This window comes from Schistocerca cancellata, chromosome 9 (genome assembly GCF_023864275.1).
Source record: "Schistocerca cancellata isolate TAMUIC-IGC-003103 chromosome 9, iqSchCanc2.1, whole genome shotgun sequence".
Classification (NCBI taxonomy): domain Eukaryota; kingdom Metazoa; phylum Arthropoda; class Insecta; order Orthoptera; family Acrididae; genus Schistocerca; species Schistocerca cancellata.
Genome location: NC_064634.1, coordinates 173,480,918 through 173,499,572, shown reverse-complemented (window position 1 = coordinate 173,499,572; position 18,655 = coordinate 173,480,918). Strand labels below are relative to the sequence as shown.

Genomic DNA, 18,655 nt, shown 5'->3' with positions numbered 1-18,655 from the left:
CAATAAAAACCTTTGTGTGTTAATAATAGATTGAACATTATGTGCTGAGATATTCTGATTACTCCTTGTGGATTGAATTGCTGTGAAAGGAAGCCTTTCGTACCACTGTGATTCTAGGGTGCGAGTTGGAAACTGATGAAAGAAATAAGTGTTTTCGGAAAGAGGTTTTTCTGGCATATTACACACTTGTATAGATAAACACTTTTTTGGCTTGAAGGAGAATCTGAATTGAATATATCAGTTCATAACATGGTTAATAGATCAAAAAGGGAAAAGCCTCTTATTCACAAAAAGATTACTCACAATTTTTATTGTTAAGTGGGGATGTAACGGAAAATGTAAACATTTATTTAAAAAATCATTACAGCCATATTTATTAATGTACAAATCTAAAATTTTGCATGGGTAAAGCAAAAGAGCTGTGTTTTAACAGAAAAATATACAGGATTAATATTTTGCCAGAAATTTGAATTTTTAATTTTTTATTGTCTTTTTTACAAAAAGCCATAACTCAAATTATAATCCTGCAATTAATCTGAAAATTTTATTCTAGTGTCCTGATAATGTTATAAGACCACTGAACTACAGTTATTAATTTATGGTACAAATTGTATCATTAACAGAGTTTTTAATTTTGAACATCCAGAATTAACTTTTTTTCTACAAACAGTCATCTAAAAATCAGAATATAATTGCAGGATCTTGTATTTTTTAGTTCCAGGGAGACAGCAGTATGCTGCGAACAGTTCATGAAAATTTCGTAGCATTACCGCTTATACTTCTTACGAAAAGGCTTCTGATAACATAAAAAATGTAAAAACAGGGAAAATGAGGTTCAAAGATTTTATTCTCATACATCTACATGTAATAAGCGTACCTGAATTTTAAAGTCCTCCATATTGATACTCCTCGTCCTCCAGGTTTCCCTTCTCTCCTCTTCAAATCTGCCTGACCTATATTTGCAGGTAAGACACTGATCTGTTAGCTTTCTTGACCCTGCTGTCATCGATGGTGTAAAGTGCTTTTGTTATAAACACACCATGATCTATACCAACTCTCTTCAGCACTCCAGTTCTGCCATTATTTCCATTATTGTAACATAAAACTGCATCATCAGACACCTATTTTAAGTACTTCAAGTCTACAGAATGTCCTTTTTGAGCATCTAATCCAAATTAAATTATTGAGGCTTTCATTTGCATTTTGTGTCTTTTCTTGAAGACACTTCGTCAGAGTTTGTAATAAACCTGAATGTGGGCTTAGTTGCATTCATAACAGGTTCTGATAATGAGTGTTCATTGAATACGTCTCATTTCTGTTGTTGAACTTATACCGATAATCTTTCAGACAGATTGTGCATTGATGTTTGATCAGTGGATAGTTTGTGGGAAAAAACTGCCCACACAGCACGCCTCATTGCCTTTAAATAATGTATGTTTTTCCTGATACCTCTCCCATAAAATAACTGAAGAGAATCAATTTCTTCCAGAGTAAGCCTGCCTTACCCTCCTGGTGGTTTCCCATCCTCAAGTACATCCTCTTTTCTCCAAGTGATGAAGCCTACCACCAGGCCTCTTTTGGATGTGGCCAACACATTCCAACTTTTCTATTGTTGTATTGTACAGATTTTTATCTGTTACAGCTTTGAACGAAGAGGAGTTGCCAGTACCAAGATATTTAGTATATCTAACACCTTACTGGCTCTCAGATCTGGTGAACATCCTCACAACTGCAGCAGCCTCCATGCCCCCACTTGAGCCACTATGATTTTTAGAGCATGCTACTGCATGCTTTTCTTTCCTCAGTTTCTAACTGTCTTCATTGTTGGACATTTTCCTTGTTGCCACTGGTGGCAGTATTTAGACATATTGTCTTTAAACTTTACCCAAGTCAATTCCAATAACAGATGCAACTCAGTACAGTAATGTGTGACCCCTTTTCATCCAGGTCCCATCTACAGACACACACAGGTCAATAACATTTGTAGGTGATTCGCTGTCGTAAATATCTACCCCAAGATCTGTTTCTTTTTGGTTTATTTCCACCAGTTCCTCCACTGCTTTCTTCATAGAAACTTTGGCAGTATCGCATTCAGCATCAGACATTTTTTTTTTTTTTTTTTATTTTTTCAAGCCTTGCACAAGGTGGAAGCATGTTCAGAAAACCACACAATAAATTACCTCCTTCCCTGCCTTGTCCAAGGCACCTCAGAGCATGTGCTAACCTAAAATTGCTTTCACCGGTACCAGTGCCAGCTATCTTGGAGGAGGAAAATTAAAATTCATACCCATACGAATTACAAATTAATTTAAAATCACAAGCTATTCCCACCCTTCTTTCTTCAACATCAATCATGGATTCCGTATTTTTACAGCTAACACATGAACATGAAAACTTTATAGCCTGGCAGGGAAGCTCTAAATCGATAAGTCTGAATATAGTAGAATCCATATCAACATTATTGACACACCTGTACAAATCTCCTGTCCCAAGTTTCGATGCTGAAGCTGAGAGCTTATGCTCTTCATTTCAAGCTGCTTCCTCTTTTTTGTTAGCAAACCAATTTCCGTGAAACCTCCATTTCCTAAACACAGCTTTTCCACCACCCATTATGGATAAATCTTCACTTCCACATAAAGGTTTGTGAATTCAACCTTCCACCTACTAATATGTGTTAGTATTGTCAAAACGTAAATGAACCACATTCAAGAAAGTTTCCACGCACAGATATAGATGTCAGCCAGAGATATACATATCAGCCCTCCACCCACCCCCCCACCCCCAATCTTGTCACCTCTTCCCACTTCACACCCCGCACCCTCACTGTATGCTGCTCTCGGCTCGCACACCCACCAGTCTTTTTCCCTTCTCTGCTGGCACACCCATCAGTCTTTTGCCCTTTTCTGCTCTTCTCCTCTCTGCTCCTCATCACCCACCCCTTCCTCCAACACAGCCTTGTACTGTCATCTCTAGTCCATGCACACCACTAGGCAGTGCAGATTTCTCTTCCCCCACCTGAACCTTGCTATCCCTCCCCCTTCCCTGCTCCACTCTGTAGTGTCTGTTCAACATGTATCAGTCACATCCTAGCCAGAGTAGCTAGAGATAGTAGACGTGTTTGTGAGGTGTGCTTACTTATGTGAATATGTGTGTATTTTCCTTTTCTGCAGAAGACTTTGGCCGAAAGCTTGTATTATATACTGAATGAAGTGGTGCAGTAGATAGCACACTAAACTCCATCCCTGACCCCATCTGAGCTTGTGCTCTGTCTCTAATGATCTCAATGTCGATGGGATGTTAAACCCAATTCTCCTTCCTTCCTTCCAAAAGCTTGTATGTAACAGTTTTGTCATCATTCCTGACTGCAACTCAACTTGTCAACTTTATGGTGAGTAGCACTCTATCCTTCCATAATATTGTTGAAAACAGATTGTAATATATTCTAATGTTAGTAAATGACAAAAGTAATATTTTCTGTCTAGTTTCTTAATATATAGTCATCTACATTGACATAGAAGTATATGTTTACTTTGCAATGAGAATGGGTTAACTTAAACAGAAGTAGTCTAAATCAGAATAGAGGTTATATACTTAAAAACAAAGATGATGTGACTTACCAAATGAAAGTGCTGGCAGGTCGACAGACACACAAACGAACACAAACATACACACAAAATTCAAGCTTTCGCAACAAACTGTTGCCTCATCAGGAAAGAGGGAAGGAGAGGGAAAGACGAAAGGATGTGGGTTTTAAGGGAGAGGGTAAGGAGTCATTCCAGTCCCGGGAGCGGAAAGACTTACCTTAGGGGGAAAAAAGGACGGGTATACACTCGCACACACACACATATCCATCCACACATATACAGACACAAGCAGACATATTCAGGTGTGGTGTTGTGGTGAAAGATTACGAAAATGGGGCTAACAATTGTAGAAATAATGACGTTAAAACCTGTGGGGAGCGGCTAAAATAATCAGTGATGTGCGAAAAACGGAAGTGGAAATAAAGTTAAAGTTATTAGAACTAGCCAGGATGGTTGTTAAATACGTGAAAGCAGCTGTTATTGAACTAGAAACGGTGGATTTTATAGCACCGGTAGTGTTGAAAGCGGAAAATAAAATTTTTTGGTTATGGTTGGGAAGTGGGTTACGTATTGTTGAGCATATATAGGCGGGATAAAATTGTATAGTAGATTACGGTAAAAGGGGAAGGTGAATACAAAGTGAAACTACTGGTAAAAACAGAAAGAGAAAATAAAGAGAAAAAAGAGAAATAAGACGACAGGAAAGATTTCGAAATGCAAAGGCGACAATAACAAACGTAATTGTTGGGTTCAAATTAATGATATGGTTATAATAGAAGGAAACATTCCACGAAGGAAAAATATACTTAAAAACAAAGATGATGTGACTTACCAAATGAAAGTGCTGGCAGGTCGACAGACACACAAACGAACACAAACATACACACAAAATTCAAGCTTTCGCAACAAACTGTTGCCTCATCAGGAAAGAGGGAAGGAGAGGGAAAGACGAAAGGATGTGGGTTTTAAGGGAGAGAGTAAGGAGTCATTCCAGTCCCGGGAGCGGAAAGACTTACCTTAGGGGGAAAAAAGGACGGGTATACACTCGCACACACACACATATCCATCCACACATATACAGACACAAGCAGACATATGTATACCCGTCCTTTTTTCCCCCTAAGGTTAAGTCTTTCCGCTCCCGGGACTGGAATGACTCCTTACCCTCTCCCTTAAAACCCACATCCTTTCGTCTTTCCCTCTCCTTCCCTCTTTCCTGATGAGGCAACAGTTTGTTGCGAAAGCTTGAATTTTGTGTGTATGTTTGTGTTCGTTTGTGTGTCTGTCGACCTGCCAGCACTTTCATTTGGTAAGTCACATCATCTTTGTTTTTAAGTATATTTTTCCTTCGTGGAATGTTTCCTTCTATTATAACCATATCAGAATAGAGGTTCATTTTTTGCATACTGGTGACATTTCACAATGTGTGGCTTATGTACTTAAGTTCATCAGAACCTCACCTCTGTGTTGTATTATAGCTGATCCACTATGTCACTTATAGTTCAGAGAAAGAATTTGTGCGTGGATCGCGTATGCGACGAGTGTGATCAGCTGATCATCAGTGTCTGTCATAGAGGCTCGTGTGTTTGTGCCACTTCATGAATTATAATATAGTCAGTTACTCTTTTGTTACCAGGCTTGATGCTAAGTAATTAATGTATCAGTTCTCCGCTTTAAATGTTCATGTTCCCTTTATCCCACTGTTTCCTGTGTAGATGTGAGTAAGCAGAATTGCTACAACAAAATAAGTTGCCAGTGCTCTTTTCTGCTATTGCACACACGCATGTAACACACATTTAATTTGTGGCTGATGTGCAGTCATGCAAGACTTGCCACAAATCCAAATTACTTGTGTTATGAAACAGGCACTAGGATTTTGCCTGTATGCAGTGTGCCCTTCCTGCGGGGATAAATTTGTGGACTCGCCACCTGTTTGCGTTCCTGTTTAATAGTATCTTATTAGTTGTCATAATAGAATTAAAAGATAATAAGATTAGTTCCATGTAAGCTACTAAATGATATTCCTTGTCTGCCAGAGGGCTCTCTGTGTGGTGAAATATGTCTCCCCAGTGATGAGACTGCAGTAGGTAATTGTAGGATGATGCATAAAAAGAATTTAGCAGCAGAGTTGGTCACAAGGATATGAAAGAAATGCTGTGAAATTGTGGTGGGTAGATGTATAAGGTGTGTTCATTATTTTACAGATGATGGAAGGATGTCAAAAAGTTGTTCTGCCTGTTGCATGCAATAAAAATAATGGGCAGTTAGGATTTAATTCCAAACTATTACTTTAGAAAATTGTAGTACAAGGAGAAAATGTCCTGTTGCTTGATGATGTCTTATTCCTCAGAATATTAGAACCATTTAAAACCAGATAGGGACTTGTCAGCCACCCTGTACATGAATGATCATTTCTGTGGTCTGCTAAATGACTCAGTGACCTTGGATTCACTTTGGAAGAGTCTGAGCAAATGCCCTGAAATAGTCATTGTGTGTTCAAGACATTATTTACACTCATGAGCAACTGAATTCGAATCCTCTTCCTACTAACATGTTGTAATTCATCTAATCCAAGAGCACACTGTGGCATTGTCTCCAAAAGATACTAAAAGCATTGAGGAGTTATCCTGACCCATGACAGCTAAACCACTGCTCACTACTCACAAAGAGTGGTTGGAGCTTGTTCCAAGGCACACCCATCTCATTCAGTAACATGCCAAATACACTCTGTACAATAGAGATCTATCACCTGCCTGAGTAGTGCCATAATGGCATGTAGGTGCATCACCTCATTTGGTTTCAGTTTGCATGTACACCACCATTGTATGTACTAACATGTGTGTATCTTATCATCCCAGGCACCAATTTTGCACATTTCGAGTCTGCAGTGGCATTGTATGCCCTGCAAAGTGCAGTGAACACAAGTGTATGTATGGAATGGTGTTAACTCTACACTGTAGCAAGGGAGTAGTTCTGGTTGATATGGCTTCTCAAAAATTGTTGTCTGTATTGAACTAGTGAGTGATGTTTTGCTTCTTGGTCCTTCTTAGCCCCTTTTACAATCCATGATAGTTGATAGTGATCCCTGTGATCAACATTTGTTGCCATGGCAGTTTTCCCCAAAACAAGATGTGTAAGCTAAACCTTGACACAGTAACACGTAAATGGCCAGTGGCTGCATAAGCCCAGAGATGGATATCAGGCATTCGTAATAAGGATTTAATCAACTCTATTGCTATTGAGGATCTTGCACTCAGCTGTCACAGTGGCAGCCTGTACTTGTTGCAATATTCCAGTAAAGTGACATACCAGCATGTTCCATTCATCTTGGTGACAGGACTCCTCTCTTTCACAGCAGTTCTCTCTCATTCAACTGCTCACCAGTGTAATGTATGTGTTTACAGCCTCCAGTAAAAGTTGCCACTAATGAAGTTGCATTAACAGTATGAAATACAGATTCCTTATATAATAATTGTAGTAAGTGGGTCCCAGATGTGAAATTTAACATTTAACTGACATGATAAAATCTTATTTCTGGAGTATGAAATGCAAATTCCTGTTACAATAATTTTAATAAGTGGTGCTCAGCCACATCATATGTGATATTTAACATATAGTGAGTGTGATTAAATTTTATTACCTCCTTTTTTTAATTTTAATATGTGATTGATTGTGAACAGTAACTCATGTTTAATTAATACACAAGTCAGTATAGTCTAATTTTATTCATAGGTGCAGGACATGGTCTCAGTGCCATTCTCCAATCGTTATTGTTGTGGCCTAGTTTTCTGCAGTCAAATCCCCAGGCAGAACAAGTCGTGCATAGAGCTGTTGACTGGTTGCTATCACTGCAGACGGAAAGTGGCAACTTTCCATGTGCGACTGATGAACTGGGTCGGTACAGGAGACATGAAGAGGATGAACTTGTACATTGGTGTCATGGAGCACCAGGTATGATGTCAAGTGAACATGTAGCTCAGTCTGTGGTCTAGATTCAGTACTTGACTCATCTTGGCAAATTCCGTGTTCTTTGCCTATAACAAAGCAGCAGTGACAGGAATATTTCTGAAAGAATGGAATAACACTCAACTGTATTACAATAATATTGTATCTTGGCAACATTTCAAGTCAGTTATCTACACCAGAGAGTGCTCTTATACAGAATATTGTTACCCTCTTCTATACACTAGCTTGCAGAGTATATGTGCAGAAAAGATCAGTTAGGTTTGTAGGTTTTCATGGAAATGTCACCTTGAATAAATAATTTCAAAGTGAGTTTCTGGTTGTATCCCAGCTTAGTTTTCATATGATACCCATTTTCACCATCCAAAAATGCCATTGTACTGTCGAAAAGCTATTGGTCGATTTTCTTCCGTATCAGTACAGATGGGCTACTGCATCTGCAGCTGTAAGACCTCGAATATAGCCTATCACTGATCATGCTCTTTACAACTGTAAATTGTGTTGCTTGTCAAATATAAATGATTCTTGATTCAAATCTTGGTACTGCCAATATTAATCTCCCAGAAACTTGAAATTCTTGCTAAAATACAGTATGACTATGATTGCATTGTGTCACTTCAGTAACACAGCTTCAGGTTATAACATTTTAATTTACTTGTCATTTGTGCACTCCTAGGTGTTGCATACTTAATGGCAAAAGCTTACCTTCATTGGAAAGATCCAAAATATCTGCAGGCTCTCGAAAGATGTGGAGAGCTTATATGGAAAAAAGGATTACTTCGGAAAGGACCTGGTAAGTGTTTTATTGTGCTCAGCTGCACTATAAACCTTTAAAGTCATATGTTCCTTGGTAGACTGTGTGCTTCTGTTGAGAGGAGGAGGAGCACAACAGGCGAACCCTCTTAATATTTAATGCCAAAATCCTTTGCACAAAAATTATTTTTAATGATGCAATTCACGTGCTGGTATGGCCTCATAGTCAGTCCCATCACCATCGCTTCCTCTATTTTTTATATTTGTGTAAACAATAAGCTTGCAAGACAAAATATTAGTCTTCCCCCCCCCCCCCCTTAAAAGAGAACGGCGGTCACATTGTAGCACTATAGATAGACCAGAGCTGGTGCCAGCTGTTCGTATATCCCTTGTAATGCCCTTGCTTTCACTATGTACAAAAATTGACATGAAATTTGTAGACATAAATTGCAGTTTCCTCAAATAATTAAATGAGATGATTTCAAGATCTGAAAAATTTTGAGCAGGGAACATGACATTATTTCTCGTGTGCTTGGCTTGAAAAGATTAAGTGTTGGTTGTGATAACTCTTCTCTCTTTTCACAGAAAAAATCTGGAATTTTCCTTCTGTCAGTTATATTGATGAAGTGGAAAGAATAAATATTGACATTGAAGTCAAGTAATTTCTGCATTTATTAACAATTTCCAATTCAACAACTCAACATGCCGGTCACAACTGCCATCTCACAACAGATTGAACAGCTTTGGCCCAGCACAAGCCCTTATGTAGAATTTCACCACTAACTCATTCTTTTAGTATTATTGCAACTAATCTTTCATTTCATGTGCAATGAAAAAAATTTAACATAAATATTTTCACGGGTAGGTCAGTTGTTATTCCCAGAGCTGTTTACATAATGATTATTGTAAGTTGATGTTATAACTTCAAGTTGAACAAATATATTTCAAAGAAGACATAATACATGAAAGCCACATATCAAGTAAACAGAGAAAGCCGTGTGTACACTTTAACTGTCACATCATAACTGAGTCCAAGTCTAGCGGCCACTGGCTGGCTGGCCGCTTAGGTGGTGCTGCTGCTGCATGGCTGGCAGACAGTGCCGCATGTAGAGGACGTGCGTAACTGCACGGCAGCACTTCAGAAGATCGGTGAGTCACAACAGCTGAAAATCAAGATGTGATTACAAGTACATGTTTATGCAATAAAATTGCAAAATTTCAATATTTTTGTTAGAAAGAATTTCACGGATAAAATTTATGCAATACAGCCTGCCATATGTACATATCACAGGAAAAATATTTCTACATATCAGATTTATATACACACTGGCCGAACTGGATATCAGGGCAGGTCTTAATTCATTTCAGGCAACCCTAAAAAGAGTAACTATTTGCTTTGTTGCTTAGAACGAACTTAATTGTGTCATGTAAGACACATTAAAATAAAAAAGGTTAATTATTTTAGATCATTTCTCTTCTCCATTGTTTCTCTTATCTTGGGACCAGTTGTCCATCTTCCGCTCCTTTGCTTGAATCTTGCTTGATCTCCACATCAGAGTTCTCTTTTCTCATATGAATTGTACAGTATAATTTGTGTCAAATCAAACCCAGGCCATAAAAGGTGCATTGTATTATTTTATCTATCCACCCAACATTACTTCGTCAGATCTAGAAGTATGATAAAAAGTAACTGAAAATACTTTTACAACCAAAACTGCACATACATATAAATAAACATACAAATGTAAGTACAGTGTAAGCAGAATGAGCTTGATGTCTGAATCTCTCAGATTCTTTTCCATTAGTATTGGTCTGACCTAGTTATTTAATTACTCAATACACAAGTTACAAATACATCTGTCAGCTGTTGGTGGCATGTATGTCAAAAATTGACAGTGTGAGCAAACAAATTACATATTTCAAGAAAGGCATGCATATTATCTTCAAGACGTCCAGAAGAAATCTGTAATAACTACAAAAATTACAAAGCAACTTCATACTTGTATTATCCTACAAAGATAAAATAACTGATGATTGCATCCATTGTTTCATTACATATTAAATCAATTGATACCCTTTCCCATTCTATATATTCCCTTTCAGAGACACTCACTCATTTGTCATTTTAGATACAAGTTTGTTTGTCGCAATATTGGTAAAGAATAGCAGTTTCTGCAACATACTGAAGCAGTATCTCAATGAACAGCAACATGACATTTCATCATCTATAATTACTCATTTAATCATCATTAATTCATTACCCCATACACTTCTAATTGTTGTTATCATTTTAGACCAAGCATTAATATTACTGACGTCAATGTATGTATTGATCCAGTGATAATAATATTACATTTCATCTTGTCAGTGAACATATTGTAATTATTCTCATAAAATGCTTTTACCACTTGAAACATTTCATTTGACTCAGTGAACATAATCGCTATGTTTCTTCGATGATTTTTCCCTAATCCTAATAACTTGATCACTGTATTCTTCAGAATACTTGAATAATACAAATAAAACTTCATAGTCTTCCATAATGCAACATAACCATTTTACTATAATCATCACCTTCGAACACATCATCACAATTGTATCGATTTCTGATAAATCCTCAACACTTCGTAATAGACCCCAATACTGCAGCTCAGTCTTACCTCTCTCCTAACTACATCATCATGGAAGTGTTGCATCAGTACCCAATTCATCAAAGCCTCAGTACAGACACAACATTGTCAACATCATCAATGGTGCATATTCAGCATTAGTTTATCTTAATCATGACAAGTGCCATCATTACTTTACAACAGGGCTTCACAACATACGGGCTCGTGGAGCAAGCTGTGAGCAGCAAGGCGCGAGCACGGAGCAGTGCGAGCACGCTACCCCCACTACCGGACCAGAGCGGAGAGTGGGGAGAGTCACGTGGGGCACACAACAGCTGCCGCCAGTCAATGTAAATCTGCGGCCACCTGCAGGGATATCACTCACGAATTATTACTGCGACAAATGAAACAAATAAAGGAGAATGTACACGTGCCACATAATTTTATTAGCTTAGTGTATGCCTCTACATTCGTATTAATTTGTGAACTGTTACACAATAAAAGATGTCACTGAAGTGTGGGATTCTCGGTTATCTTGTACTTTTTGCTCTTTACAATTGCGTCTATGTTCGGAGTAATTGTTCTTGTGCATTGTAGGCGCAGCGTGCAGTTTAAATTTCGATCAGACAATGCGTTTCTCAGGTGCGTCTTGTTACATTTCATTACAGAGAACAGTTGTTCACAACCATACGTGGAACCGAACATTGATATTATTGTAGCCGCCAATTTGTGCAAACAAGGAAATCTATCCTGAGGGAAGTGTCTGTAGAATTCCAAAATGTTTTTCTTGTTCTGAAATTTGTCTCTGTATTCTCTGTAACACTGGAGGTCAATAATTTCTAGTTGCAGCTCAGGATGAATCTCTTCAATGTTCGCTGAATATGGAGAGGAGAACAGATCAAAATCACTGTCTAGTGCTGCCAGATGTTGAAAGCGTTGATCAAATTCTTCCTTAAGGTCAACTAAACTATGTGAATAACGTTCACAGTCTTTGTGAACATCTTGCACGGATGATAATTTAGGAAAATGAGCTAGATTTCCTGTTTCCAGCTGACTCACCCAAAGCGTCAATTTCATTTTAAAAGCTCGTGTTCGATCTATGAAATGAGTAATTAGCAGATTTTTACCTTGTAGTGAAATATTCAAAGCATTCAGATGGCTAGTTAAATCTGCTAAGAATGCGAGATCACATTTCCATGAAGGCTCTTTCAATTCAGGAACACACATGTTATTTATTTCCATGAACATATTTATCCCATCTAATAGGCAAAAAAATCGATTTAATAATTCGCCACGACTAAGCCAGCGGACCTCGCTGTAATAAGGCAGGCTACCATACTGGCTTTCATGCTCAAGAAAGCTTTTAAATTGCCTGTGTTGTAGCTCATGCTTCCTTATATAATTGGTTGTACGAACAACAACACTCATCACATTTTTTAGAGTGATACTCTTTGCACGTAAGTTTTCCTGGTGGATCACAAAGTGAACGCCCCATATTTCATTCGGCACTGTCAGTTTTTGCATTTTCCCCTTCAACAGCGCAACGAAACCTGACTTTTTCCCTGTCATCGCTGGTGCACCGTCTGTAGACACCTGAAACTAAAGAATTCCACAACAATCCTATATTTTCAACACTACTTAAAATATCACCTCCGGTTGTAGTGTTTTTCATGGCTACTACATCGAGGAGCTCCTCCCTCACTTAGAGATCTCTATTAACACCTCTAATAAATATGGCAAGCTGCGCTGTTCCAGTGATATCAACACTTTCGTGCAGAGCTAGACAATACGCCATAAAATCTTTACAGATATTTGCAAGCTGGCTCTGGACGTCGTCTGCCATGTCCTGTATGCGACGCATAATGGTCATGTTAGATATTGGCACAATCCGAAACTGTTCAACTTGAGATGGACTCAAATGTTCCGCTGCAACTACCAAACATACTTTTATTAAATCGCCATAGTGAAGGGGCACAGGGATTTTGCTAAAAGCAAAGCAATTTTGTAACTCACTCTGAGAGCTGCCTCAGTAGATTTTTCTTCGTCGTCCTGATCTTCTTCGGATAGCTTTCTTTTAAGTTTAATAACTTCCTGTGCACGATCTGGTCCATCACATTTTCCACTTCCATAGTCTTTCGCATGGTACGACATATAATGTCGCTGCAAATTAAATTTCCTAAAAGAATTCAGCGTTTTGTGACATACTAAACATTTTGCAACACCTTCTTTTTCTGTAAACAGATACAATTCCTCCCAATGGCATTTGAAATGTGAAAGCATGGTTGGGATTACACAACGGCGACTTGACATGATTCTTAACCAGCGAAGTTACTGTTAGAGCTGATAGTAGTACTTTAAATGTTACACAGTCGGCGCGAATTCAATAGGCACGCTGCAGCCCTATTCAAACATGCGCGCGCATTTCCCCTCCCTCCCTACTCCACGACCTTGCACCTGCTCGCGAGCACGTGCCTGAGCAGACGCAAGTACTTGCGCTCAAAACCGGCCAGTTGTTAAGCCCTGCTTTACAAGGTCTCACTTCACACAAAACTTTTCTCCTCTTACAATACTTAATAAATACCTCAAAAGTATGACTGGAATAATTAGTGAAAGCTATTCTACATATTAAATGTTGAACAGGGTGTCTGTTTTACGAAAAAATGATCGTTCTGAGCTGACTTCATAACTATAGCATGACAGTAGGACTACCCATCTTGACCCTCTGTCTTGACATTAACTGGCGTTATCATATTCACATTTAAATAAGGTATAGCATAACAATTATTTAAATGTGACACAAATAAGTAGCAAAATGTGCTGATAAACCACACAAAGCATAATTACAGTGCAAAAGTATTTATCACTTCAACTACAAACATAACAATTGAAAAACACAATTATGGAATTAACTTCAGACACTACAAGTTGGTTTTCATTAATTAAGCACAATTTTTACAAATTCTCTTACCATTGTGGCTAAAGATGTAGTCACACGTACTGACAAGGCAAACACAAAATTATTCATTTCATTTTCTATTGAAATGAAACATGAGCAAAGGTATCAGATCATCAACTTATCATAATGTAAGATAATTCCTTGCCCAAAATGCTACATAGCATAACCAATAAGTCCATTTGCATAACAAATCATATTTCCTAGTAAAAGACATATAATAAGACAAAGGTATTAAATATGCATAGAACAAAACAGACAAAAGCATCAGATAATCAACAACTAGTCGTAGTACAGCATAAATCCAAGCATAAACCACAACGTACAAAAATTAAAAGTTCATTCAGTAAATAGAGCATTTGTACAATATGATCCAGTATACTTTTTGTTTCTGCAGTTTCACTAGCCAGTTTTTTGTTTGTTTTATCAATTTTGTGTGCTAATTCTGTACTCAGTTCGTTTTTTAATTCGTCTGTCAATTGCAACAACTGGCTACTTAGATCACATTTCAGTTCATTTCTTAAGTATTTCATCTCTCTTAACAATGTAGGAAAATACCGATTGCTACTTACCATAAAGAAGACAGGCACAATTAAAAGACACTTCCATAAAGTTTTCGGCCACTGCCTTTGTCAGTAAAACAAACACACACACACACACACACACACACACACACACACACACACACACTGGATGCAAGCAACAATCTGGAGGTGGTGGGGAAGGGATAGTAGCCTATTGGTAGGGGGAGAGAGAAACATTGTCTGATGAAGTGTGCAGGGACTAGACTACCAACAGGTGAAGTGTCACGAGGTTATGGGGCAATGAGGTGAGGAAAAAAAAGAGAGGAGTAGGGAAAGATGGGCAGATGCATTAGCGGAGGACTGCAAATAAACAGGGTGGAAGATGAGAATGTGGAGGAGATGATAGAACAGAGGCGTGGAAATTGTTCAGTTATGTGGGGACAGTATGTTACCGTAGGTTGAAGCCGAGATAATTACAGGAGTAGAGAATGTGTTGTAAGGATAACTCCCACTGCACAGATCAGAAATATTGTTGGAGGAATGGGTCTAGAAGGCTCGGATAGTAAAGCAGCCATTGAAATCAAGTGTGCTATGTTCAGTTGCATGTTGTGCCACAGGATGGTTTACTTTGCTCTTAGCCATAGTTTAGCAGTGGCCATTCATCCTGGTGGACAGCTGGTTGGTAGTCATAACAATATAAAAAGGCTGTGCATTGATTGCAGCAGAGCTGGTAAATGACATGGTTGCCTTCACAGGTGGCCCGGCTGCTGATGAGATAGGATAAACCTGTGACAGGACTGGAATAGCAAGTGCCAGGTGGATGGATTGGACAGGTTTTGCACCCAGATCTTCTACAGGAATATGATTCTTTACAAGGGGTTGGAATTGGGTGTGGCATATGGATGGACTTGGATGTTGTGGAGGTTGGGTGGGTGACATAACACCACAAATATTGAATTTCCTCCTAAAGGTGAAATTAAAATACTTTATTCAAAACCAGAATCATCTAATCACCTTGTGACGAAGCAAGCTGAGATAATTTTAATTCCCCTCTTGTTTTGCCATCTGCCTCCTTAAATTCGTTTGGTTACTTTTAACCAATTGTCATTAACATATGTGAATATAATCTGCATTTCCATAAAAGAGAGAGATTGGCCCTCAGTTTTAAAGTAAATAACACCAGATCTAATTTTGTGCTTAGTTTTATGTCTGTATTTGATTTTGTAATTTATTTTATATATTTCTAGTTAGTAACTTTCATTATAGGGCTACCAGGTGTACCGGCATGAAATGAGCGGTAAGATACAAATGTGTCGATAGGGAACATTTGTTGTGAACGAGCGTTAATTTTTTTTGTTTGGTTGGTATGGCATCTGACAAAGATATTTAGTATACATCAAGTCATGGAACAAACAACATCATATGTTTTCATCGTGTTAACAATGTCGAATTTTGTACCAGAAAGTGATGATTTGTGGAAAGCATTAATTTTTTGTTTTCATTTGAAAAAAAAGTGCTGCAAAGTTGCATTGAATGCTTGTCGAGGTATATGGTGATCATGATCTATCAGGAGCAACATGCAAAAGATTGTTTCAAAGATTCAAAAATAATGATTTTGATGTAAGAAATGAAGAACGTGGAAGACCACCAAAAAAGTTCGAAGACGCCGAATTGCAAGCAATATTGGATGAAGATGGTACTTTGGGTCAGAAGCAAATGGCAGCAATGCTAAATGTTGCACAACAAACCATTTCTGACTGTTTGAAAGCTATGGGAAAGATCCAAAAGTGTGGAAAATGGGTGCCACATCAATTGAATGAAAGACAGATGGAAAACCGAAAAACCATTTGTCAAATTTTGCTTCAAAGACATGAAAGAAAATCAATTTTGCATCGAATTGTTACTGGCGATGAAAAATGGATTCATTTTAAGAATCCTAAACGGGAAAAATCATGGGTTAATCCAGAACAACCATCAACATTGACTGCAAAACCAGATCGATTCGGCCAGAAGACAATGCTGTGTGTTTGGTGAGATCAGAAAGGTGTGGTGTATCATGCGCTTCTAAAACCCGGTGAAACTGTGAATACTAATCGCTACAGACAACAAATGATTAATTTGGACTATGCATTGATCAAAAAAAGACCAGAATGGGCCAGAAGACATGGCAAAGTAATTTTTTTACACGACAATGCACCTGCACACAAAGCAAAACTGGTTCAGGATACAATCAAAACACTTGACTGAGAGCTGCTACCCCACCCGCCGTACTCACCAGACTTGGCCCCTTCTGACTACCATTTGTTTTCATCAATGGGACACACATTGGCTGAGGAACACTTCGATTCCTACGAAGAAGTCGAAAATTGGGTGTCTGATTGGTTTGCTTCAAAAGACGAACATTTCTATTGGCGTGGTGTCCACAAACTGCCAGAAAGGTGGTCAGAATGTATAGAAAGCAATGGTCAGTACTTTAAATAAAATGTTTTTACTTTTCAATTCAAAATTAGTGTTTCATTTTCACAAAAAAACGCTCAGTTCATACCGGTACACCTGGTAAATCAGTAATTATTTCATAACTTAAATCCTATTGTTGATATATAAACAAATATAAATTCTGTAGTAAGTATAAACATTTGGAATTCGAAATACTAGTAATCTTAAAGTATCTATTCGGCTCTATTCAAAAACGTGTTAGCAAAACCAGCCCTTCATTAATTCAAAAGTAATTAACAGTTTTGTCAAAAGTATTGTATGCATAACTATATGTGTTAATTTCATGATTTAAACAAATAACTTGGCCTAAACCTCATTGTAGAAGAAACTGCTAAAAAGAACCAATTTTTCGATGTATTCAGTTAATTTAATGAGTTAAGTTTTAATTGTAATTTCTGTAAATTTAACTTCGAACAATGTGTAGTTTCAGCATGCATTATTGTTGTTGTTGTTGTTGTGATCTTCAGTCCAGAGACTGGTTTGATGCTGCTCTCCATGCTACTCTATCCTGTTCAAGCTTCTTCATCTCTCAGTACCTACTGCAACCTACATCCTTCTGAATCAGTTTAGTGTATTCATCTCGTGGTCTCCTGTATGATTTTTACCCTCCACACTGTCCTCCAATACTAAATTGGTAATCCCTTGATGCCTCAGAATATGCCCTACCAACCAATCCCTTCTTCGAGTCGAGTTGTGCCACAAATTTCTCTTCTCTCCAATTCTATTCAATACCTCCTCATTAGTTATGTGATCTACCCATCTAATCTTCAGCATTCTTCTGTGTATCATTCACGTTTCATTTCCGTACATGGCTACATTCCATACAAATACTTTCAGAAATAACTTCCTGGCACTTAAATCTATACTCGATGTTAACAAATTTCTCTTCATCAGAAACGCTTTCCTTGCCATTGCCAGTCTACATTTTTTATATCCTCTCTACTTCGACCATCATCAGTTATTTTGCTCCCCAAATAGCAAAACTCATTTACTACTTTAAGCCTCTCATTTCTTAATCTAATTACCGCAGCATCACCCAATTTAATTCGACTACATTCCATTATCCTCGTTTTGCTTCTGTTGATGTCCATCTTATATCCTCCTTTCAAGACACTGCCCATTCCGTTCAGCTGCTCTTCCAGGTCCTTTGATGTCTCTGACAGAATTACAATGTAATCGGCGAACCTCAAAGTTTTTATTTCTTCTCCATGGATTTTAATACCTACTCTGTATTTTTCTTTTGTTTCCTTTACTGCTTGCTCAGTATACAGATTGAATAACATCGGGGATAGGCTACAACCCTGTCTCACTCCCTTCCTAACCACTGCTTCCCTTTCACGCCCCTCGACTCTTATAACTGCCATCTGGTTTCTGTACAAATTGTAAATAGCCTTTCGCTCCCTGTATTTTACCCCTGCCACCTTAAGAATTTGAAAGAGAGTATTCCAGTCAACATTGTCAAAAGCTTTCTCTAAGTCTACAGAAACGTAGGTTTGCCTTTCCTTAATCTATTTTCTAAGATAAGTCATAGGGTCATTATTGACTCATGTGTTCCAACATTTCTACGGAATCCAAACTGATCTTCCCCAAGGTCGGCTTCTACCAGTTTTTCCATTCGTCTGTAAAGAATTTGTGTTAGTATTTTGCAGCCGTGGCTTATTAAACTGATAGTTTGGTAAAATATACCTAAAAACAAAGATGATGTGACTTACCAAATGAAAGTGCTGGCAGGTCGACAGACACACAAACGAACACAAACATACACACAAAATT

The 18,655-nt window shown here is 38.0% G+C and overlaps 1 protein-coding gene across 1 annotated transcript in view; it reads left to right on the top strand.

Annotated features, from left to right (window-relative positions):
* LOC126100740 (lanC-like protein 3) overlaps positions 1-18,655 on the top strand; it is a 97,185-nt gene that overhangs the window by 59,521 nt on the left and 19,009 nt on the right. Inside the window, exons 3-4 of the mRNA XM_049911361.1 lie at positions 7,317-7,535; positions 8,224-8,340. Coding sequence (XP_049767318.1) covers positions 7,317-7,535; positions 8,224-8,340 — 336 coding nt within the window. The remainder of the gene's footprint in view (positions 1-7,316; positions 7,536-8,223; positions 8,341-18,655) is intronic.